At 35.2% G+C, this 23284-nt stretch overlaps 2 protein-coding genes across 4 annotated transcripts; both read left to right on the plus strand.

Moving 5' to 3' along the window:
- Window positions 1-1297: 1297 nt before the first annotated feature.
- LOC130802816 (sister chromatid cohesion protein PDS5 homolog C-like) lies at window positions 1298-14387 on the plus strand. Its single transcript, XM_057666903.1, has 15 exons — window positions 1298-1408; window positions 1687-1843; window positions 6281-6484; window positions 6593-6774; window positions 7857-7983; window positions 8066-8263; window positions 9524-9571; window positions 9657-10562; window positions 10669-10776; window positions 11621-11685; window positions 12776-12827; window positions 12948-13034; window positions 13143-13186; window positions 13395-13466; window positions 13553-14387. Exons 2-15 carry the CDS (start codon window positions 1742-1744, stop codon window positions 14022-14024), a joined length of 2667 nt encoding a protein of 888 aa, XP_057522886.1. The 5' UTR covers window positions 1298-1408; window positions 1687-1741; the 3' UTR covers window positions 14025-14387.
- Window positions 14388-16136: 1749 nt separating this feature from the next.
- Window positions 16137-22920, plus strand: LOC130802818 (DEAD-box ATP-dependent RNA helicase 21). 3 transcript variants are annotated; one of them, XR_009039808.1, is made up of 4 exons: window positions 16155-16285; window positions 17393-19634; window positions 20755-20801; window positions 22132-22920. XR_009039808.1 is itself a non-coding variant. In XM_057666904.1 (2 exons), the coding sequence occupies exon 2, from the start codon at window positions 17444-17446 to the stop codon at window positions 19553-19555; it is 2112 nt and encodes a 703-aa protein (XP_057522887.1). In that variant the 5' UTR covers window positions 16137-16285; window positions 17393-17443; the 3' UTR covers window positions 19556-19912. The 3 variants fall into 3 exon arrangements, 1 of the variants encoding a protein (XP_057522887.1); XR_009039807.1 differs by lacking the exon at window positions 22132-22920 and having other exon boundaries at window positions 16137-16285; window positions 20755-21281; XM_057666904.1 differs by lacking the exons at window positions 20755-20801; window positions 22132-22920 and having other exon boundaries at window positions 16137-16285; window positions 17393-19912.
- Window positions 22921-23284: the final 364 nt, after the last annotated feature.

Consider the following 23284-nt stretch of genomic DNA (forward strand, 5'->3'; position numbering starts at 1 on the left):
AATTAGAATAGAATAACGACGACACATTTGTGAAAATCCTAATCGGAATCTCGATTCTCGAAGTCCTCGACCACCATTGACAACCATAAGTTCTCTTTCTCCTCTTCTCTTTCTTTTTCTTCTGCTCTTTTAATTTCAGATGGCTTAAGTTGTTCTGATGTTAGCAGTCGAAACGATGCCGCCGGAGTCTTGGAACGTTCCTAAACTCCGATCGATGCAATATTCCCTGTTATTTCCCTCTAAGTGGAAGCATTAATTCCCTTTATTGCATATTTACATAAACACAAAATAATATGCTATTCAAATCCAGGTCGTACGATAAACATAAACGTATTCAATCACTAACAACAAATCTTTTAACATATTTACCACAAGAAATCAATAACCTTTCAACGACATGAAGTTCAAGCTCAGATGATACACCAAATTATTCAAACCAAATGCGAAAACTTATATTTACTCATCATACCACAAACACTCAAAGTAAATGCAAATTCTTTATATGACATAAAATTCAAACCCAGATCATGCCCCAAATTCATTTACATTTCACTCTCCTATTTATCACACCACACTTATCACCATATTTGGTCAAGCAAATGCATAAACTTCTACAAAATATAGTGCAATTCAAGCCTAAATTATATGCCAAACACATTACATTGCGGTGATTTATTTCCCAGCACCGCATCTTGTACCATATTCACCGGAAAAACACATTTAGAAACTTAGACACCATATAAATACGAGACACATATTAAACATATTTATTATCAACAATTACTATTAATTCTAAACCCAGAAAACACAAATGTTTTTCTAAATTATATGCCAAACACATTCACATTTCATTCATTTATTTTGCAGCACCACACCTTGTATCATATTCAATGGGAAAACACATTAAGGAAATCTAGACAGACACCATGTAAACAACTCGACACACATACATATTTATTATATTCAACCATTATTATTCATTCTAAACCCAGAAAACAATAAATACTTTTCAAATGACCGTTTAATTCATTCTAAAACCAACAAAAACATAAACTTTTCAAACTACAATCAAATCTAACACATCATCAATTTAACCTCCACACAACACATCCCACACCCAAAAAACAAAATTCCCAATTTTTAACTCTAATTTAAGGGAGAAGGTGAAAAGGTTTAAGTAATTACCTTCAATAATTTTCATTTACAATGCCCGCCCAAAATTCCCAACAAGAGGATTCCAAATTCACTCCAAAGCCTTATTTCATAAATCTTCACCCTCAGTAAAATCCCAACCGGAGCACTATTTATTTTGAACATCCAACAACCCATCATTATACTTTTGCCCACACAACAAATAAAAAATAAAAAGAAAAAGGAAAACGAGAGATAAATCTCTACGAAAAACAAGGTCTCTTTCTCTCTCCTCATTTTTCCTTTAATTTCTCTTCTTCCCCCAAAATTAGAATTCAAAGACGAACCCTAACTTTTTTATGTCACCGAGAATTTTTTGCTTTCTGTTTCTCGTTTCTCATGTAAAATTGATTGAAAATCTGAAAATTTGGAACTTCTGTATTTCCGCATTTTTTATCTCTTTCGTAAGAGAGTGAAAATTCCAAAAAAAACTTGAGATCAGTTTTTGTTGTTTTTTTGGTTGTTATGATGATTTTTATCTTTTGAAGTTTTTAGGGTTTTGCTGCTGGTGAAGAAATTGAAAAATTGAGAGATATCAAGGGTTGTAACAATGGCGTTAACCGACAAAGAGGTTGAAAAACAGCTTACTGAAGTTGGTAACAAACTTCTGTCTCCTTCATCCTCAGTGACGGAGTTGCTTTCGTCGCTAGATGTAAGATTTTATTTTATTTTTTTTTTCTCTATAAATTTTAAATATCTTGAATTTTAGTTTGGGGCTTTAATTTTTGATTCTATTAATTGTTTTTGCCCGGTAAGAATTGCATGTGTTTATTTATTAGTCCTAAATTAATTGATGAGTTATGTTTTATGAGCATGCTGTTATCTCTCTTGCGCAAATTTTGATGCTTTAATTGAAGTTGAATTGCTTCATTATTGTTTTATTAAGTCTTGCTTTAAAAAATGTTGTGACCTGCATTTTACCGTTTGAATGTTTTGGCTTCTAGTAATTATGGAAAAAATATATACTAATTCCATATTAATATTGATTTGCTGCTATCAGAATGATTGAGTTTTGGTCCATTTTAGGAAGAGAATCATGGAAATGATATCATTTCATTTATTATTTCCCCCCTTTTTTCGTGTCATTTTTGATAGGGTCTAAGGTTAATAGCATCCAGAGAGATAATACACGTTAAAGGTAATGAATGAAGCGGTTTTGGCCTCAGGGTTCTGCGGGTTTCCAAAGGGTTAGTGGTTGATTGTATTCTAGAGTCTAGACTTTCCGTGGTTATACTTCCCTCTTATGAGGAAAGTGTTTTGATTCCTCTTCCAGTGACACTTAGTGAAGTATGTTTTGTGAATGAACAAACTGATTAGGGAATTCAATACTTTTTTGGTGAACAAACTAATTAAGTAATATAAGTTTTCATAAGGAAATAAGAGAAATCAACTTTGTCTATTGCCATTTTATTTTGGTATGACTTGAATTGTGAAATTCACAGACCCTTACTGCTCCATGAACGAGAGAATCAAGTCATATGCATTTGTTTTTTAGAGAAATCTGAAAAGAGAAATCAACTAGTCATAGTTTATTTATTTTTTAACTTTTTGAAAAGATGTTTTTTAGAGAAAGCTGTATGCATGGAGCTTGAAGACTCAGTGTAGTCCTTGTTTACACATTCTGGTAAAAATAATGCTTCTAAAGGGGTATTGATGTCCTTACTCTTGACACATTTTGACCTTTCAAAGAAAAAAGGTTTTGTAAAGAGGATGACATCAAAAGAGTGACTTTAATACTCTAACATATAGAGGAAAAAGTTATCATCAAAGAGGAAGGAATAGATTGATAATTTTTTCTTGTACTCATTTTTGAGCATCAATTGAATACAATAATAATACCGAATTTTTAACGCCAAAGATTTGGTCCGCTGTATGAAACATTAGATACGTCTCACTTGTTATTTACTTGAATTTTCTTTCTCAATTCATTTCGATTTTTACCACCACAACTTTTAAATACAAGGCCTTTATATTCATTCCCAATCTAGCCTTTTAAGTGATCTTTGTTAATTTTTTGGTTTTCACTACCTTGGTTTACCAATACCGCGTCGTTGCATGTGCTCATCTTAAGCAATCCTATATCATTAGGCCTTTGGGACTTCTAAACCTTTTTTTTTGTTTTCATTTGGAATTCTATCTCAAAAAGTTTGATTTAAAAAATTAATTGAATAATTTTAATAAATTAACATGTTGCTTTTTCCTTATCTAGGGCTAGAATATATGCAGAAGCCATATTGACAATTTGATGATGCAAAGACAAGGAAGGATATAGTTGTGTGTAGTTTGACCATTAAGAGATCTAGAGTGGTGACTGACGCATGAGCGTCTTGTTAAGGGATTAAGAGAGTCTAAGAGTAGAGGCTACTAAAAGAATTAAAAGAAGCAATGGGAGAGAGAACAAAATGTGCCTGAAAAGAAAAATAAATGAGGTTATAGCACCCATAGAGTTTCATGTTTTGAAGTGTATGTTGTACCCAAGGTGCCTACATGTGATCCTTAGAATAGAGCCTATCTTTCCCAAACTTCTATTTTCAAGTTTGAAATTTCTTGATTTATAGTATCAAGTGTCATTTAGTTTAGTTTTTAGTTTTCTTGTCAGGAGGCTTGTGTTTAGTAAGCTCCAAATTGTTTGGCATATTATGGTCTTGATGTTTATTTTTGTAACATTTAAATTGATGTACCCACTAATTTTTTGAAGTTTTTTTGGTGATGTGTTTTGCCGTTTGAATGATTTAGCTACTAATACTTGTGTTAAGTTTCATTTTTTTTTCCTTGTTTCCTATACCTCCTCTTTTTTTTTTTGTGATTTTTTGTTTTTATTTGTTAATTGGGATCAAGATTCAAGCTTTTGACGATTGGAATTGTTGTTTTTGAATCAAACTAATTGGAATTAGAAGCATAAAAGATGCTTTCTTTCTATGTATTTCTGTTCTCTTCCTTGTGTCGCCTCTGATAGTGTCAAAGTATAATACGAACCAAATCTTTAATCCACAATGAAGCTAGTAATGAAGGGTTTTCATTGGGTTTAAAAGATGAATGTGCTTCTGAGTTTGCATAAATGCACTTCCTTTTATAGGGAAAGTGTGTGCATTCGTATTTCGTAATTCAACAAGAAAAGTGTTTATGGATACAACAATACCAAGGCCATAATTACAACTATGAATGGACAATCTAATATGGAAAATTCTACTTTTCATGAATGAATACAAATAAAGGAGTTTTGCATTTCATGAATGGATAAAGTAACAAGAGATTTCAGCATTTCTTAACGAATGACTAAATAGGGACTTCCACATTGAATATAATCGACTTCTTTAGGATAAACTAATTCACCGATTCTTATTGCCCCTTTTGTTGGAGAGTAAAACTATCAATTTGTTACCTTTTGAGCTTGTATGGGTTGTAAAAACATGCACTAGACTTAATAGTGAGTCCCCCAAAAAGATAATTAGAGAAAGTTGTATGCATAGAAATTCTTAAGGCCACTGTTGTAATTGAGATGTTGTGAAAGACATATTAAAACGCAATTTTTTTTCCGTTTTAAAAAGGAAAATGTTTTGTAAATATTAAACATTGAAAACAAGATTCTAAATATCCCGTATTGGTTGAAAGATAAATATAGAAATCTGAATGGAATATTCTTCCCTGCTTGCATTTACAAGCTCTTAATCAGCCAGAAGACGTTTAAAATTCGTGATACTTGATGCTTTCTTGGATCTAGGATGTATTCGAAAGCTAAATTTACAAATCGATGCACAAATTAATAGTAAGGGAGGATCAAATCATGAGGTTTATGACCTTTGAACAAAGTTAGAGTGACATTAGTGGAAAAGAAGCATGTTCTTCTCTTTTAAGGAAGGAGACTACTATGAAAAGAAAAGGAACCAAGGAGAGGGGTGAGAAATTGAGGCGTAAAGGAAAAAGTTAAAAGATGGAGCAAGACCTAGAGAGTTCCTTATTTTTATTTTTTATGTACCACTTTTGCATTCAAGGTACGGTTAGGTAATTTAAAAACACTTTTGCATTCAAGGAAAAATTGTTTGTTTATGATCTTAGTATTATTAAAGCAGAGGCCAACAAGTTGGTCAACTCCAGTCTACAATATATGAAAACTCTAGTTTTAGCCTATTCTTTTTTTGGTAACTAAACACTGTTTTTGGCCTCCAAATCGCATGATCCTTTTCTTTTCCTATTTAAATGAGATGTTTAATTGTAGGCACAAAAATTAGACATTTAGTGTGTATCGTTTTTCAGCTTCTTGTTTTAGATACTTTACATTTATTTAGTTGCATCATTTCTTAGCTTTTTGAGATAAATGTTGCTTTTAATTTAGAAATAGAAGAATCATTTCTTTGTTTTCCCTAGATTTGAGAAACTTTCATTTCTTTTTCTACTCGCATTTCCATTTTATTATTTAAAAACCGAGAGAGAGAGAGAGAGAGAGAGAGAGAGAGAGATTAGAGAGAATGCTTTGCAATATAGAAGACTGGACAATTAAGACAGATTTTACACTTGAAAAGACCGGAAAGGAAAAGAATATCAGGAACAGGAAATCTAGTTGGACATCTTCTCCAAGTATTCTAGAATCCGCAGTTTATCGGTACTCTTGTTACGATCATACAGCTTTGTTACCAATTACTCCTTTTGGAAGCTATGCATCTATTTCCATAGGGCTGGCCAATAGCTTCCAAACTCCAAATTGACTTATTTAGATTTGGAGAACTCAAGTGATAATTTGACAACTGTGACTCAAGTTCATAGTTTGAAAAACTCCTAATTTGATTCTAATTTCCCTTTCATGGACTTTTCCTGACCTATGTTTATAGGTTACAACTTGGGTTTCTGGCTTCATAGTGCTTGATGCCTAATATGCCTATATATATTGTGTATCTATGTGAAATGAAGGAGTAGCAGTGGGAGTGGTTATGAGATTTATTACTGATCTATAAATCATGCTGATATGTCAGTGCACTCAAACTCTGATCAGAACACATGCTTAAGCACCAAGTTGTTATAATGCAGTCTCTTTTAGATAGTTCCATGGAATGAGGTTTGTTGTTTATGTAACCATTGAATCACTTTCTTGTAGCGAGTTGAAAGTTTGCTCTCCCGAGTGGAGCAGTCACCATCAGAGTCGATGAAGAATGCACTCTCCTCATCAATGAAAGCCTTGGTTGCCAATGAGCTTCTGAGACATCCAGATATTGATGTGAAAGTTGCTGTTGCTTCATGCATCAGTGAGATTACAAGGATTACAGCTCCAGATGCACCATATGAGGATGATCAAATGAAGGTGTGACTCTATTGCTTCTCAATCCCAAGTCTGCCCTTAGACTGTTTTTCTAGATCAATTTAAAAATTTTATTCCATATTATATGCTATAATACATTATGGTGTTCAGGAGGTGTTTCATTTGATTGTATCAACTTTTGAGAAACTGGATGACAAATGTAGCAAATCGTACCTCAAGAGGACCTCCATCCTGGAGACAGTTGCAAAAGTCAGATCATGTGTTGTGATGCTTGATCTCGAATGTGATGCTTTGATTTTGGAAATGTTTCAGCACTTCTTTAGAACAATAAGGTAATATTTTGTGGGGAATTTATAATTTATGATGATTCCCTGTTAGTATTTTGGTCTTTTGCTATATGATTGAGTCTATGGCCTGCTGTCTGATTTTGTATTCAAAACCTTTGGTTTTCTGCATGATAGAATTCTTAGCTTAGCTTTCATATTTGTCTTTTCATCTTGTAGTATGTATATATTTTAGATTCCTTGGTCTTTGTTTTAGGAATAGAATGAAAAGTACTTTTATAAACTACCTAATTTTTCACCTTACAGATTTTTCCCCCGATAGACCCATCTTTCCCTCAAGAGATTTCAAGTAGTAAATGCGTGAAACTCTAGAGCTGTGTTCTGTATATATGCTCCCTTCACTTGATGTAAAGCTAAGTGTCTTGGGTATTTTTGAGGAGAGAAGTTCAGAAGATGGGCTCTTTTCTGATAGTTTATCTCGTTTTGATTAGTTTCTTGCATTAATGGGGGATTTTTGTTGGCCATTCTTCTTATATAGCATAGAGGTAAAGAATACATTTTTATTATTCATTTTCAAGGACTCACCTTATCCGTTTAAGGAGACTGCTGGTCTTTCTAAGTTTACTATGGTGCTTCTACTGCTAATTATTGTCCTAGTGCTCTGAGAAAGGCTGTCATTTAATCTAGGGCTATGGCATCATACTCTTGTTTCTGTCCATGCTTTTAATAATTGCAGTATAGAGAAATAGTGTTTCTGAATACCTATTTAGAATCTGCGTTAATGTAGTTGGCAAATATTTTTATGGACGCGTCCTTGTGTGGTAACAGTGTAAAATTTGAGCAGTTCTATTTTTTGTGTCACGGCACTAAGTGTTGGATAAGAAGTGCTTTAAAAATATTGTTACACTACAATGTGAAGTGAGACAAATAACATAGACAGAGAAGCTTTGCTCCATATTTGTGTTTTTCAAGCAGCACACTCTTTCATGCTCTTGCCTTTGGTCTTGTTGACTTTCTTGGATAAACTGAATTACAATTGGAAGATTATCAAATTGATTTTTTATGATAAACTGTCATATATTGTTCATACTTGATGGAGCTTATTTTGTGGGTGTGGCTGCTACTTACAGGACTGAGCACCCTGCAAATGTGTTAAGTTCTATGAAGACAATCATGACCCTGGTCTTGGATGAAAGTGAAGAGATTTCAAAAGATCTTTTGTCATCTATCTTGAATGTCCTGAAAATAGAGAACAAGGTCTGTGATCTTCAATTCCAGAAGCTTATATTTTGATCATCATGAAAAAATATGTTTGATCCCTTTTTTCTCTCATGTTTAGGAAGTTCTGCCTATTGCTCGCCAGCTTGGGGAGGAAGTGATTAAAAAATGTGATAACAAGCTTAAACATCTTCTGGTGCCTACTATGAAGTCTCTTGGTACTAGTATAGATGATTATACTAAGGCTGTGTCAGATGTTTTGCGATCGGGAAGTGAAGTTAATGATACCCAGAATGCAGACGCTGCAAGCAAAAACGCGGTAGTACATCTCTTCTTTCATGATTATTGTGCTCTTTTCTTACTGTATTCACTAGTTTTGCAAAGTTGTTGCCCAACAATTGGTGTTTTCTTTTGGCTCATGCGGTGTGTAGTTATATTGCTATGTATTTTCATGTTTTTGATCTCATGCCCTAGGTGAGACCCAATACATGGATTTTTTATTGTTTTTATTTTCATTTGCAAGGGAAGGAGGGTTGTGGGGGAGGGATGGTGAGGTAGTAAGAGGCTGTGAACTGATGACATGACTCCACTTTGAAAAATTCCTTAGAGCCAATTTATTTTTTACATTGGTAAATCAGTAGTTCTTGTTTTAGGAATTGTATCGGATATTAGTGTACATTAGTATTGTTTCTATTAACTAGCCAAGTTATAAAATGCTTGGAAGTGTTATGACTTGTTGAAGTTATAGTTTATATTTATAATTTGCATGAAGAGTGTTCTCTTATTTTTAGCCCTGGAATGGTTGAGTGTGAAAGAATTTGTTACCTAGGTACAATATCCATCCAATGTGATGTTGTCAAATTGTATTGTTGCTTCTTCTCTGAATTACATGTACTATTTGTCATTTACTCTTGTATTTGAAGGACAAGTCCATGTATATAGTTACTTGACTTATCTTCTACCATTTACCAACAGCATTCCATGCTATTATTTGATTCTTACTAAGCTTAGGCGTTTTTTCGAGAGGTCGTATGTACGCAACCTTATCTTTTTTTTAAAAAAAAGACATCCGATTGACAATTGATAGCAAGCTTCATTGGAAAATAAAAATTCTGATTATTTGATGAGTCATTTTTACTATAATCCAATAAGCGAAAATCAAAGGACTGAAAATCTGTAGCCTGGAAGATATTTTGATACAGAAAGGCTTCTCGTTGATGTACATTTTAAAAATTCTAGATGATACATGTTACAAATCTAGTTGAATTTTAGATGTGCAAAGTGGAGTTTGGTACCTGGAAAGGTTATTGTAATTCTTATTACAAGATAAGATAATAACCACACATTTTAACAGTTGAACAAGTCTTCTCCAATTGTGCCAGTGCTATTTTAATAGGAGTGTAACTAATTTGTCGCAATTGTGGGGTTTCTCACACAAGTATCTTTATTTTTTTCCTTCCGTTTTTATAAATCCAGATTAATTTCCTGGGCATATGTAGATGTTTGGTATATATTATACTATCTGTCATCTCTGGATTTTTGATTGACCATGTTCTAAATCTTTCTCGCCTTTACTCAGGATGAGGAGAACAATGTGACTAAAGAGCCTTCAGAAAAGGCCGCTGAAGTACGTTTGCTCTTTTATTTCTGTTACATTGTTTTTTTGTCTCTCTATAAATGGGTTAAATGTTTTCTGTTATTTCTTTTTTCAGGTTGCTTTGGAAACTATGAATGATGCACCTCCTTCTGAAGATGTCAGTGTTACTACTGTTGGATCACCAAAATCTGCCGTGAGCAATGGTACTTTCCAGAGAGAGGTGGAAGAAGATGCTTCTGCTGGTAATAACAAATCCAAGGAGGAAAATCATGAGATGCAAGTTGAAGAACCAGCACCAGTCAAGACGAAGGTTGAAAATTCAGTTGCTGAGAAAGTCACAAAGTCACGAACAAAGGTGGATAAAGTCAACAAACGAAAAGGGAAGAAATCAAATTCTTCAAAGAGCTCTTCTGAACTTCCTATTGATGAAAAGAAGGGAGTTGAAATGCCTGAGATTCTGGAAGAAGCTGAAGAACAGAAAGAGGGGAATGTGACTGATACTGTAGAGCCAGTTGGAATTAAGAATGAGCTAGAGGCCCCAGTCTCCTCACCTAAAACATCTGAGTCCCCAGTCTCTTCACCTAAAACATCTGATGAGCCTGTTAATGTTCCCTCTCCCTCTCCTAGCAGAAGCCGTGTTGATGAAATTTGTTCGGAAAAGGTCCCACCCGAGAAGAAGAAAGATGAAGTAGTTGATAATGTGCCAAAGGATGACACAGATTTGAAAAAGCAAGATGTTTTAAAGAAGTCCTCTGAAGGAGTTGGTGTATCCGAGGCCAAGTCAAAACGCACCGAGAAAAAGGTACCTTCTGCTGCTGATAATGAAGATAGCATACCAAGTTCTGTTGATATATCAAAGAAGGAAGATGAAAAGACAAGTGATTTGGACACCAAAGCAACGAAGCAGTTGGGAAAGAAGGCTGAAGCTGGTACTCATCGTGAAGATAAGATGAAACGAGGGCATGATAAAGTGACTCTTGCAAAGGATCTTACAAATAAGCCCTTTAAGGATGAGGAGAAGGTATTTCAGGAAGCTGTTTAGTTTGTCTTCTGATGACTTAAATTCTTAACTAATGCCTTGTTGCCCTATGCTTGATGCCTTAACTGTTTTTGTTGCTTTTTGTCAGAAATCTGTTGTTTCAGAGAAGTCTGCTGCAAAATTGACTAAAGGTGAAGGTGATGTAGAAAAAGCATCCAAGTCAAGTTCCAAAAGGAAGCGTTCAGGCCAAAAGAAAGTATGTTCCTATTAATTTCGTTATCAAGTAATTCTCCCAGGAGAGCGCAGCTATATAATGTTACATTTTTAATGAAATTGTTTAGATTGTTTCTACAGGTACTGTGGGAATTGTTTGATAAGCTGTGTGTAGTATTGTAAAAGTTTTGTTTTGAAATGGTGGTACGATATAACTTATAAGGTTGTGGTGATGCCTTTTTAGTGACGGATGGTATTTTGATGGTTATTTGTGAGTTAGGACTTGAGAGGTACTGATGTGACATTAGGAAGAGTTATGTGTCATTGAATGGATTTTCTCATTGCGCTACATTTTTTTCCTTCAATGTTTAGATTACTGAAGTCCATAGTCTGAGCCAATGTATACGGTCTGAAAACATTTGTATGATACATTTAACTTGCAAAAATGGGTTCATTTTAGCTTTCAGGTGATGATTGATTTCAAATGGATTTTTGATATGGATGTCTAAATTCCTTTTGATGTAAAAATTGTCATGATCGGATAAATCAATAGAAATCTGCTTCTCATTACTACCAGTCTTTTAGATTTGTAGAGGGCTTGGCGGCATGCTAAAATTTATTGGTAGGGCATTCTTGATCATAATGACACATGATGTTGATGGGTCGCATCACTTGGGTCATAAGGCTAGTTTATACAGCTTTTTGTTTGAAATCCCCCTTGGTGAAGCAAGTAATATCATTAGGGTAATGAAATGATGTTTTTTTTAGAGGTTTCTTTTTTAACAAACTTCTCATATAAGTGTTTAGGGTAGGAACTTCCAATAGCCATTTTGTAGATTTTATTGTAGAATTGTGTTCTTATTCTGATTATTTTTGTGAGTTTTCAGGGACCGAAATATGGTGAGGAAATGGTTGGTGCAAGGGTGATGATTTGGTGGCCCGATGACAAGAAGTAAGTTGAGCACTTAGCTTTCCCTTGTGTGTATTTGATTAATTATGTGGATCTTGGACATCAATTTTTTCGTTTTGTCTAGATTTTGACAAATTTTGACAGTTCACTTTTATTGTATGCTTCTTTATATAATGCACTAGGACCATATTAAGGTTATTTTTAAATTGCTCCCTTCTGCATTCTTGCTCACCTAGTTTGTATGTTTTACAAATATTCTGCATTGCTAAAAACATTGAAATTGTCACTAAACATGTATGTATACATGGCCTGAGGCATAGTGTCAAATATTGCATGTTTATGTAAAGGTTTTAGAGCTTACCACTGTGACAACTGTGAAACCATCTGTAAAATGCAAAAAGCCTTTTTGTGACCGTTATCGCTATGTAAACCAAAATTTTCACAATACACCAATCTTCTAGCTTGGTGTATTCACTTTCACTACTCTTCACATTTTCCCTCGTATACAGAAGATAAGCTTAGTCTCGCTACCCTTCTGTCTAAAGCTGTTAATACGCTTTGGTTGGGTGTGGGGTCTTGATGGGTTGCCGTGCTAATATGCTTTTTGAAGTTGCAATTTGCTCAAAATACCCCAAAAGTAGACCAAAACCAACCAGAATTCCTTTTTTTAGGTCCGTGATTTGCTACTTAGCATATCATGACACTGTTGGGTGGCCATGCATGCATATGTTATTAAGCTCATGCCAGGTACTTTTGTGTAAGTTGGCTGTTTTCTTGTTCAGCTCATTTTTTAATAGCTGTTATCCACCCGCTTTGCGTTCTCAACCATGTGTCCCATCTGTCCACTTTTGTTTGACACTTATTTTATCATTTGATTTGATTTGATTATAATAGTTCCTCCATGAACTTTGATGTAATTTCTTAGCCTGTAATGCCCAGGTTGCATACTTCCTTCCTTTGTGTGGATGTTTCATTGTTTCTTTATTTTAACTTGTATGCATATTCATAAACAAGACTCGTGTTTTCTTTTTGTCAGTTTAGCATGACACGTCTTGAAGATTGTAGGTATTCTCGTCCTGGTTTGCTGGATTCTATTCATGATTTAATGTCTTTTTTGTGGAGCTATTTGCAGGTTCTATGAAGGTGTTATTGAGCACTTCGACAATTCTAGTGGAAAGCATAAGGTGATTGGAAGTCAATTATCCACATTTTTTATTTGTTTACATGTCAATTACCCCCAATTTTCATTTGTTTACATGCTTTTTTCTTTTTTGTTTCAAGTATTTAATTACGTTTTCATATAGGTAGCTTATATTGATGGTGATATAGAGATTCTGAAGCTTGAGAGGGAGAAGTGGAAACAGATTCTAGAAGATATTGTGCCTGAAGAGGTGATGTCTCTTGCAAGCTTCTTGGTTTGTGGAGGAATATCACTGTTTTATTATTTTTCTGAATATAAATATCCATTTTTGATGTGGGCTTGTTCATCTTGATCTCAGGACCATTCAACTGATGGTGAAACCGCTGACGAAACTGCTGAAACGTAAGCTTACTTGCCGTCAGTGAGTTCTGTGTAAAGCATTAGACTTGCAAATTTGCTGATTCAATCAAACTCAAATGTATCCTGAGTTTTCACTTTTAAAAAAAATGTCATGTTTTTTTTTTATCAAGAGACAGATCGCTAGAGTGCATTTTTTGTTCATTTTCCACGGTTGTCTCATTGGTATCTATTTATGTTTTTTCATCTGTAGGCCAAAAGCTAAGAAAGCTAAGACAAGCCCTGTCCTTGCAAAAAAAGGGAAGACTGAAACCTCCGCTAAAAAGTACTGCATTGTTCGCCTTAATCTTTTAATTATATGGTCTGTTTTTTTTGTATATACACTTTTGCCTAATTGTTTTTATGTGCCAGGGCCGGAGCTTCAACTAGCAAATCCAAAGCTCCACCCAAGTCTCAGAGTAAACAGAAGGATAGTAATAAAACAGATAACAAATCAAAGGATGAAACCGTGAAGAGTATTGGTAAATCTGTGGAAAACAAAATTGGAAAAACCAATGATTCTAAATCTTCCAACAAGGCTTCTGAAATCACCCCTAAGTCAAGTGCGAAATCCAAAGATACCGATGAGACATCCAAGGGGGGCAATAAGTCTAAGCAAGAAACTCCTAAAGTTGCTTCAAAGTCCAAGGGCAAATCTCCGAAAACTGGCAGTAAACCAAGTGGCAGCAGCAAAGTGAAAGCTGTTTCTTCGGCAAAGGAGGAGGAGACTGAAGATAGGGAGTCGTCGCCCGAACCAGTAAAAAAGCCCGAAAATCCAAAGGTGAAGTCTCCATCGAAGTCGCAAAAGAATTCAAACAAGAGGAAGCGGAGTACCAAAGGCTGAGATACATGTCATTTTGCCTGTCGTTGCTGTTAAATTTGTAGGTTCTCCGATCTGTTTTGTTTCAAGTCACCCGCAGCATTTGTGGCTACTATTTGAAAATACCGATCTGTGCTGTTTAATGATAAGTCGCTCACAGCATTTGTGGCTACTATTTGAAAATATCACAACAGTTCAGACAGTTTTATAGGCGTTTTTAGGGTTGTGTAGAATCGGTTTTTGTTTCTGAGAGCATATTAGACTTTTGGAGATTAGTTTTTGCCTAGAAATTAATTCGGTAGATAGTTGTAGATTAATGCTCTCTGTTAAACTGCCTACAATTTATTTTAACTTACAATATCTGCAATCTGCATGATGTGTTTATTAGCTTTTGTCTTTCTCCAGGTCTCTTCTTTCTTTGTTTATGGAAATCTTTGGTCTATTTCTTAAATTGGGTTTTGAAACCTGGATCTGCACTAGAAGTCTAGAAGGAAAAAGCATAATGTAGATAGTGTTTGACAAATGATTGTTGGCTTTTTAGTTTGTTTGTTTAACCAAATGAAAATATTGGTTTTTAAAACTAACTAGATAAACCAGCTATTAAAAGAAAGATATTAGAAAATGAACTATTGGTTACCGACTGTTAGGGAAATGGGACAATATGCCCATAACAAAAGGTAACCAAATTATTTTTTGATTTAGGCTTAAAAGCCGATTTTTAGTTGGTTGAAAAGTTAAATATCAAATATATTTTTTTTTTGTTCTAACGACTGCCGAAAAAGCCAATTATTAAGGTCATTTATCAAATTTATTTTTTTGGTTTATGACCAACCCCAACTATCAAAAAGCCAATTAATCATTTATTAAATAATTTCACTATGATTAACTTTTTCATTGGCTTTTTAATGTTTCACTCATTTTCCCATATAAATAATTGATAGTACCTAAAAAATCTACCAACGGGGTCAATTATTCAAAAGCCCGCCCGCATTTGCGTGCATATTTTTTTGTCGCTACATGCCCATTTTTTAAAGCGGACGGGAATCAAATTACATGAATATAAACATTATGTTGAATAATCCAACAAAAGCATTGCACCATTGATTTATTTTACCACGGAGTATGAAGTCCAGACATATACCTCTCTAATCATAATAAATTAAAAAATTATTAAAGTGGATATGAACTCTAATTACTAAAGTTGGGTATGTAGTAAACTATTAGTACTAAACAGTAGACTATTAGTTTCATAATCAATAGAATTAATTATTTAATAATTAATATATTAAACTTAGCGGGCGGGCGGGCGGGTATACTTGCGGAAATTTTTATGGCGTCGCTACCCGCCAATTTATCTTGGCGGGCAGGTATTACCCGTCCAAATTTAATTATTTTTTGAAAAACTTTGTCTAAATCCGCTCGTTTTTCGAGCTGGATGGATCAAGCCTGGCGGGTAGCCCGTCCAAAAACAGCTCCAGCTTTAACTAGTCATAAAATTAATAGCTCTTGTCAACAACAAGATGTCAAATTAACCATGTGTCAATACTTTTGATTAAGGATGAAGTAGTATTATTTTTGTTCATCTTTAATTGGAGTTAAATAATTAATTTGGGTCCTAATAAAATGCAACACTTATACTTTTACATCATTAATCAACTAATATTGTCTTATTTTTTGTCACCCAATTGTAACTATAAATATAGTTAAGTGAGAACTTATTAGATACATTTTAAAATATGAACTTTAACATATATATTTTTTATGATTTTTAAATATATGCAATTAAAGATATTAATAATTAAATATTATATTGAATTGCTTGAAAACCTTAATATTACATACTTCCATTCATAAGTAATAAATAAATAAATAAATAGAAAATGATAGAACAAACAGAGATTTATACTTATGCTTTTTTAATTGTGAGAAGAAAATTAATTAAAATTTCAACTATTCTTGTAAAGGGGTTTATATACTCAAATTTTATATTAGTTGAAAAATTTAACCCAATATAAGATACATTTACAAAAATACGATATCATATAATAATTTGTGTTAAAATTATTACAATTCGGACCAAGTTTTAATTAACTTTTTATTTAAAAGTCAAAAATAATCTAAAAAAAAAAGGTTACATCATACTATAGTGCTCGTACTAAGCCACAAATGATACAGTAAATGTTAAAATACTCCGTCATAGTTCCGAAATCAGAAAAGAATAACGAGCGACACATCTGTGAAAACCCTAACCGGAATCTCGAAGTCCTCGACCACCATTGACGACCGTAAGTTCTCTTTCTCCTCTTCTCTTTCTTTTTCTTCTGCGCTTTTGTTAGGTTTCTAGTTTCTTAGACTGCATCTTTTCTCCCTCTCAACACCATTTTCGGATGGCTCAAAATGTTCTGATGTTAGCAACCGGAACGATGCCGCCGCCGATCTGGGAACGTTTCTGAACTCTGATCGGTGCAACGTTCGACGTTTTACGTAACTATGTTCTAGAGTTCTAATAAATATATGTTGTTAACCTAGAGTTCGTGTTATGGAGCTCCTGTATAGTATCTTTTAGTAAACTATGTTTTTTTTTGGTGGAGCTTAAGATGGTGTTACTTAATACCATTGAGGTAATGGACTGTTTTGTTTGTATTGAATGTCAAAATAATGCATTAAGAGTTCCTTATTTTGTACTTGGTTTCTAGGAAATGGATTCCAAACTTTGGGTGCTTATTGTGAAATTGATGTTCTGTGCCATGTTTCGTCATAATTCGGTGTGATTCGAAGTAATTTCGTGTAGTTTTGAGTGTTTCTAAGACTGGTAAATTTGCAAATTGAGCTCATTGCTTGTTTAATTTCTTCATTTCATATGGGCTTGTATGGTGTTTTATAATTGATTTGATAAAGATTATGATGAAGCATGGCTTGCCCTATGTTTTATGCTTTTATTCCAATGAATACTATTTTAGTTTATCAATTGGTAATCTACATGCTGCAATTCTTGTTTGTCTTGCCTTCCATGTTCTCTTGCCTTTATTGATCATTTTTTTTCGTTATTCAGGTTTTCCGTTTTCAAACATTTTGTTATTTGGTAACTATCAAGAAGCCTTTTGTTTGATGTATGATTGTTGTCAAGATTTCAAAATTTAAGGCATCTACAAACATGAAAAGTTGTGCCAGAATGGCTAAGCATATTTGATACTTTAAAATTTTGATACATTTTTCTTTAGTTTGATTGCAAAATTTTTGTTAAGCTGACGTCAATTGCATTAGGGTGTGCCATCTTCCCTGCTATTTCCCTCTGAGTGGAAGCATCAATTCCCTTTATTGCATATTTGAAGATTCATAACTATTTTATCTAAAACTATAGTGATCCTTTTTTTTTTGCTGATGTTAATCAGGTGCTTGCTTCTTGATCATTTTTTAATACGAATCAGACACTTTTGAATACAATGAAGCGATCCTTTGAAGAAGTTGCTAATAATGTGAAGCCTGTGTTCTTGACTAAAGCACAGAGAGAGCAGTTGGCTCTGCAAAGGAGACAAGAAGAAGTTGCTGAACAGAGACGTCGTGCTGAACTTCTTAAAGGCCATTCTTCTGACAAAGAATCCTTAGATTCTTCTCATCACCGCTCCTCTCGTGATGGTGATCGTGATCGTTATCGTGACCGTGACCGTGATCGAGAGAGGGAGCGTGAACGAGAAAGAGAGCGTGATCGTGAGAGAGAGCGTGATCGTGACATTGAGAGGCGGAATCGTGAGAAGGAACGTGAAGAGGAGAGCAAAGCTAGGGATCGGGCAAGGCTAGAGAAGTTGACGGAGAGAGAGAGGGAAAAGGAACTAGAGCTTATTAAAGAGCAGTATTTAGGTTCAAAGAAGCCAAAGAAGCGAGTGATAAAGCCTAGTGAGAAGTTCCGCTTCTCCTTTGATTGGGAGAACACTGAAGACACCTCTCGTGATATGAATGCCCTGTATCAGAATCCTCATGAGGCTCAGCTGTTGTTTGGTAGAGGATTTCGAGCGGGAATAGACCGTAGGGAGCAGAAGAAGCTGGCTGCTAAAAATGAAGTCGAGTTACGTGAGGAAATTCGCCGAAAAGATGGCACTGAAGAGAATCCAGAGGAAGCTGCTGCACTACGACGCCGGGAGCAAGCTGCTGAAAAGTACGAAAGCCATGATATGAGGGTTGATCGCCACTGGTCTGAAAAGAGGCTTGAAGAAATGACAGACAGGGACTGGAGAATTTTCAGGGAGGACTTTAATATATCTTATAAAGGTTCAAGGATACCTAGGCCAATGAGGAATTGGGTGGAGAGTAAATTGAGTTCAGAGCTGCTGAAAGCTGTGGAGCGAGCTGGCTACAAGACTCCTTCTCCTATTCAGATGGCAGCTATTCCGTTGGGACTTCAGCAACGAGACGTCATTGGCATTGCGGAGACTGGTTCGGGTAAGACGGCTGCTTTTGTTCTTCCTATGTTGGCTTACATTACTAGGCTGCCACCGATTACTGAGGAGAATGAGGCTGAGGGTCCTTATGCTGTTGTTATGGCTCCTACCCGTGAACTCGCACAACAGATTGAAGAAGAAACCGTTAAGTTTGCACACTATCTGGGCATCAAGGTTGTCTCCATTGTTGGTGGGCAATCCATCGAGGAGCAAGGATTTAAAATCAGACAGGGCTGTGAGATTGTTATTGCAACTCCTGGACGTCTCTTGGATTGTCTGGAAAGGCGTTATGTTGTTCTAAATCAATGCAATTATGTTGTTCTTGATGAGGCTGATCGGATGATAGATATGGGTTTTGAGCCACAGGTTGTTGGTGTCTTGGAGGCAATGCCTTCTAGTAATATGAAGCCTGAGAATGAAGAAGAGGAGCTTGATGAGAGAAAGATTTACCGGACCACCTATATGTTTAGCGCAACTATGCCACCTGCTGTTGAGCGGCTAGCCAGGAAGTTCTTAAGGAATCCTGTAGTGGTAACTATTGGCACAGCTGGGAAAGCCACTGACCTCATTACACAACATGTCATCATGATGAAGGACTCAGAAAAAACTTTCAGGTTACAGAAATTGCTCGATGATTTAGGTGATAAGACAGCTATAGTGTTTGTTAACACCAAGAAGACTGCTGATGTGCTTGCGAAAAATTTGGACAAGGCAGGCTATCGAGTCACTACTTTGCATGGTGGAAAATCACAGGAACAAAGAGAAATTAGCCTTGAAGGTTTCAGGACCAAGAGGTACAATGTCATGGTTGCAACTGATGTTGCAGGGCGTGGTATAGATATACCTGATGTTGCACATGTGATAAACTATGATATGCCTGGTAATATTGAGATGTATACACATCGCATTGGTCGTACTGGTAGAGCCGGGAAGACTGGTGTGGCGACTACCTTTTTGACCTTGCATGACACTGATGTCTTCTTTGATCTAAAGCAAATGCTTGTTCAGAGTAATAGTCCTGTTCCACCTGAACTTGCAAGACATGAAGCCTCTAAATTTAAGCCTGGGACAGTTCCTGATAGACCTCCTAGACGCAATGAAACTCTTTTTGCTCATTGATGATTTTGCTTTTCTGAGACGGTGTATTGATAAAGTTTCTCCAGATTTTGATTTCTAGCTTTCTGCAAAGGAGCCTCATGTGAGTAATTACAAATGTTTAGCAATGGTTGCACTGTTCATTTGTAACTTTATTGAAGTATATCTTTCAGCTTATTTATTCTTAATCCAGTGTCAGCAGCCCACTTTATCCCCCTCTCTTTTTCCCCTTTCCTGAAAAGACAAAGGGCGGGAAAAGCTTGTGGATATTGTTGCTTGTAGCAATTTTGCTTTCATGTTTCGTATGTGTACTTGACTATTTATGGCTGTGTTAAAATTTGTAGCAATAAATTTGTGTTATCTGTCTACCTATTTGAAGTATTAATTTTGTTGTGTGGTTTTGATTTACATTGTATGTTCTTAATTGATATTTTCTGTTGTTTATTTGCCATTTGAAATGTCAACCTGCAGAGTCTCTCTTAGCATACATTGAAATGCAATTTGTAATTATTTCTAATGTATTGGGTTGCTGAACTAATATACTACGTGAAAATTGCCTTAAGATTCGATTATTAGTAGTAAACACACCCAAGTATTGAATGAACTTTAGTCTCTAATAAAACTGATTTCTGTTGTAAATTGTGGTCATTGTCCTGTATGGTCTTTCTGTGAAATGATGCTGGGAGGATGAATGGGAAGATTTTCTTGTAAACGTAGCATTTGATGAATGGGTATTAGAGATTATTTTTTTTTTGAGTGAATGAATGGGTATTAGAGATCGTTCAATGTTTTTACGGAATAAATTGAACATAGTTGATGGTATCCATATTTTATTTGCTAAGGTTTCCTGTACTATTTCACTTGGGGGTGGTTTTCTGCTAGCAATCAGAATTTATGTATGATTTATAGGAGTCAGGTCCAGAGACTACCTGTATGCTGTTTTTGGTACTGTTCTGGTACCTCAAAAGCAGGCATGACTCCTTGGTGGCAGAATATATGTGTAACCTTCGGATGTAGCATCTACTTTCTGGTTTATGATTGAATATTGATCTGTGCAGAGTTTTTTCCATGTGCTTGAAGTCTATCTATTGATGCTGCTTTCTATTTCTATTTTGTTACATCTGTTTTTTCTTCCTGGGTTTGGATGGAAATCCTGCTTATGACCCTGGGAAATAGTTCAGACTGGAGCCACTGTTTCAATATTCTATTTTGGTTTTGAGCAGGCACAAGAGGTGCGACCCAGTAACAATTGCAAATCATAAAAGCACAGGCAAGTATTCTTCTATAATTACTTTTTGAATTTGCACTTACTATCCGCTTGAGGGTGGTAAAGCTTCATATAGCAAGGTAAAATCTGTACCTTTTTCATATTTTCTTAGAATTTGAAGTTCCATGAATATGTAATGAAGTGGCTTGGATTAAATAGGGATGTTGTAGCTTTTAGATTAAGGTGAGGCCAGCTATGTAGGCAATGAATGAAGGCTTGTTATCAACAAGGATCTAAATAATTCTTGAAGGTGAAGGGGAAGGTGACCGACATGTTAAATTTAGTTTGTAAACAGCTTTGTGCTCGAGGATTCTGCAGTATATAACTATTAGATTAGGATGAAGGATACTGAAATATATCTGTGGCTTCACTTGTTGTGGATACTCACAGTTCAATCTTCTAAGTTGTTCCTTAGATAGTTATCTTTATGGAAATACTGAGACACCAGTTATACAGCTGTGTTAATTTATCTGATGTTAGCAATGCAATGGGAGTCCAATCTGTTCTTGATTCAGCCTTGGATATGCGCAGCTGGGCTAGATTTTAGTTTGATATATCTAATTGTAGTGCCTACGGAATGCCTCTTGATGTTGCTTATTATAATTCATAAATAGGTTCCAACCCTTGATATGTGATATTTAGGTGATTGAGTCCACCCGCTGTTGCATAGTGTTGGAATGGAAGTTAAGATGGTAGGTTATTCACTTTTTCTCCTTTTTAAGCGGATTTTGGAAAGGGCGATGAAATTAGCGTGGAGAAAAAACATTGAGATTAGGTTCCTGCGCGTAATCTTTGTGCATAGTTTGATCGTCCTTGAGGTATTGGGAGAGTCCTTGTTGTACATGAAAAGGATATGTCAGCTTCCGTCACAATTTTTGTTAAATCTATTTATTAATGGAGGCTAAAAATAATGGTATTGGAGTAATTTGAGTAAATTTGAGGTTGTTGTCTGATTTATGTCAAGATTAGCCACAACGCTATTCTGCCAGCTGAACCTGGTTCACCTGAATAGATTTTTTTCGACGTTGTTGGATGAATCCTTTGTTAAAACGACATAACTTCTGCAATTCATTAATTGATCATTTGTTTGTGGGTTTATAATCTAGTGTTACTTATGGGCTTTGGGATTTATGTTTTGGTAAGTTGAGTAATGCTTGTTCAAGGATGATAAGCTTTCCACCTTAATCCTTATGGAAACTGATGTAGAAAAAGAAATATTCTAGAATATTTGAGCTCTAGATACATTGATTAAGCCTTTTAGAGGTGTATGATTCAATAATGGTATGTTCAGCTTGGAGAAAATGAAAGGATGGGATTTTTTTTTTTTGAATAGCAAACGAGGAGCGAAGACTTTTTGATAGCAAAAGAGGAGGAGAGACATACGGAGGAACAAGAATTGGAGCAAATAGATTCACAATTTGTATAATGACACAACTTTTGGCGGTGCAGGTTGTACACTTTTGTTATGAATTTGTATTATGGAACATCAAGCAGGTTGTTAAGGCCAATGCACAAGCCACAAATCATATGTATATTGCGGAAATTCTTTACGATTTACCATTGTTCACTTAGTGATATGTTAAGTTGTAAAATGAAAATTTGGCTAATTGAGTGTTAAGTAGAGTAACATGTTTGAAGTTTGAACAATTGAGTTCTATGGAGTTGGCACAAAACCTCTCCCTGTCTAAGACATCAGGGAAGAACCAGTAGGAAATGTCATCAAGGCGAACAAATATTTGCTGCTTATTTTATTATTTGCAAGTCATGCCATCTTCATGGATTACGAAGATTATGCTATGTCCCACAAAATATGGCAACAACAAACAACTCAAATCACCTACCATTGAAGGTGGAGAAGGAATGGATTTGAAATCATAGTGTACACTTGTATTATAGAGAATTCCAAGGAAAATAGGTTTGATGTGTCAATTTTTTTCATCTTGATTTGATGAAACATCAGTCAATTTTTGCTTTATTGACTTCTATGGTATGGATCATGGATGTATTCCCAAAACTAAAGAGGGTAGCATGTTGATGCTTGAAAGCATAGTTAACAATGTCCTAAGTTTTGGTGGCATAAAATGATTAGTTAATTGTAAGACTACTACTCAAGTTTTCTAAACTCACATCTTCTGTTGGGCGACATATTATGCTCTATGTTGCGGCCTACCTCGATTAAACTGAACATAGATCATGAATTATCCCCGTTACAATTGATGGATGGAATAATACCAAGCCTTATAGAAGGTTGGTAGCTCAAGGCTAAGTTTTCGACTTACATTCGTCTCAAAGATTGGGAATAGACTATGAGGAGGCTGTAGTGGGAGCCACAACATTAAAATTCTTATGTCTTCAAACTTAGTTAAAATTTTAAAATTCCTTGTCAATTTTGAATTATGCCTTCATGAACTTTAGTTTGATTCTTCTGAAAATCTCATAAGCTAAAGAGGTGGTGTTGTCTTTTGGGGAAGGGGTGTTGTTCGTCC

The sequence above is a fragment of the Amaranthus tricolor genome, chromosome 16, assembly GCF_026212465.1.
Source record: "Amaranthus tricolor cultivar Red isolate AtriRed21 chromosome 16, ASM2621246v1, whole genome shotgun sequence".
NCBI classification, from domain to species: Eukaryota; Viridiplantae; Streptophyta; class Magnoliopsida; order Caryophyllales; family Amaranthaceae; genus Amaranthus; species Amaranthus tricolor.

What these genes read in the sequence shown, in the direction of transcription:
- LOC130802816 (XM_057666903.1), top strand. Translation starts at nt 1,742, where the DNA reads ATGGCGTTAACCGACAAAGAGGTTGAAAAACAGCTTACTGAAGTTGGT. An exon ending in ACGCTGCAAGCAAAAACGCG is followed by an intron (nt 8,264 to 9,523) that starts GTAGTACATCTC and finishes GCCTTTACTCAG; the next exon opens with GATGAGGAGAACAATGTGAC. An exon ending in ACTGAAACCTCCGCTAAAAA is followed by an intron (nt 13,467 to 13,552) that starts GTACTGCATTGT and finishes TTTATGTGCCAG; the next exon opens with GGCCGGAGCTTCAACTAGCA.
- LOC130802818 (XM_057666904.1), top strand. Translation starts at nt 17,444, where the DNA reads ATGAAGCGATCCTTTGAAGAAGTTGCTAATAATGTGAAGCCTGTGTTC.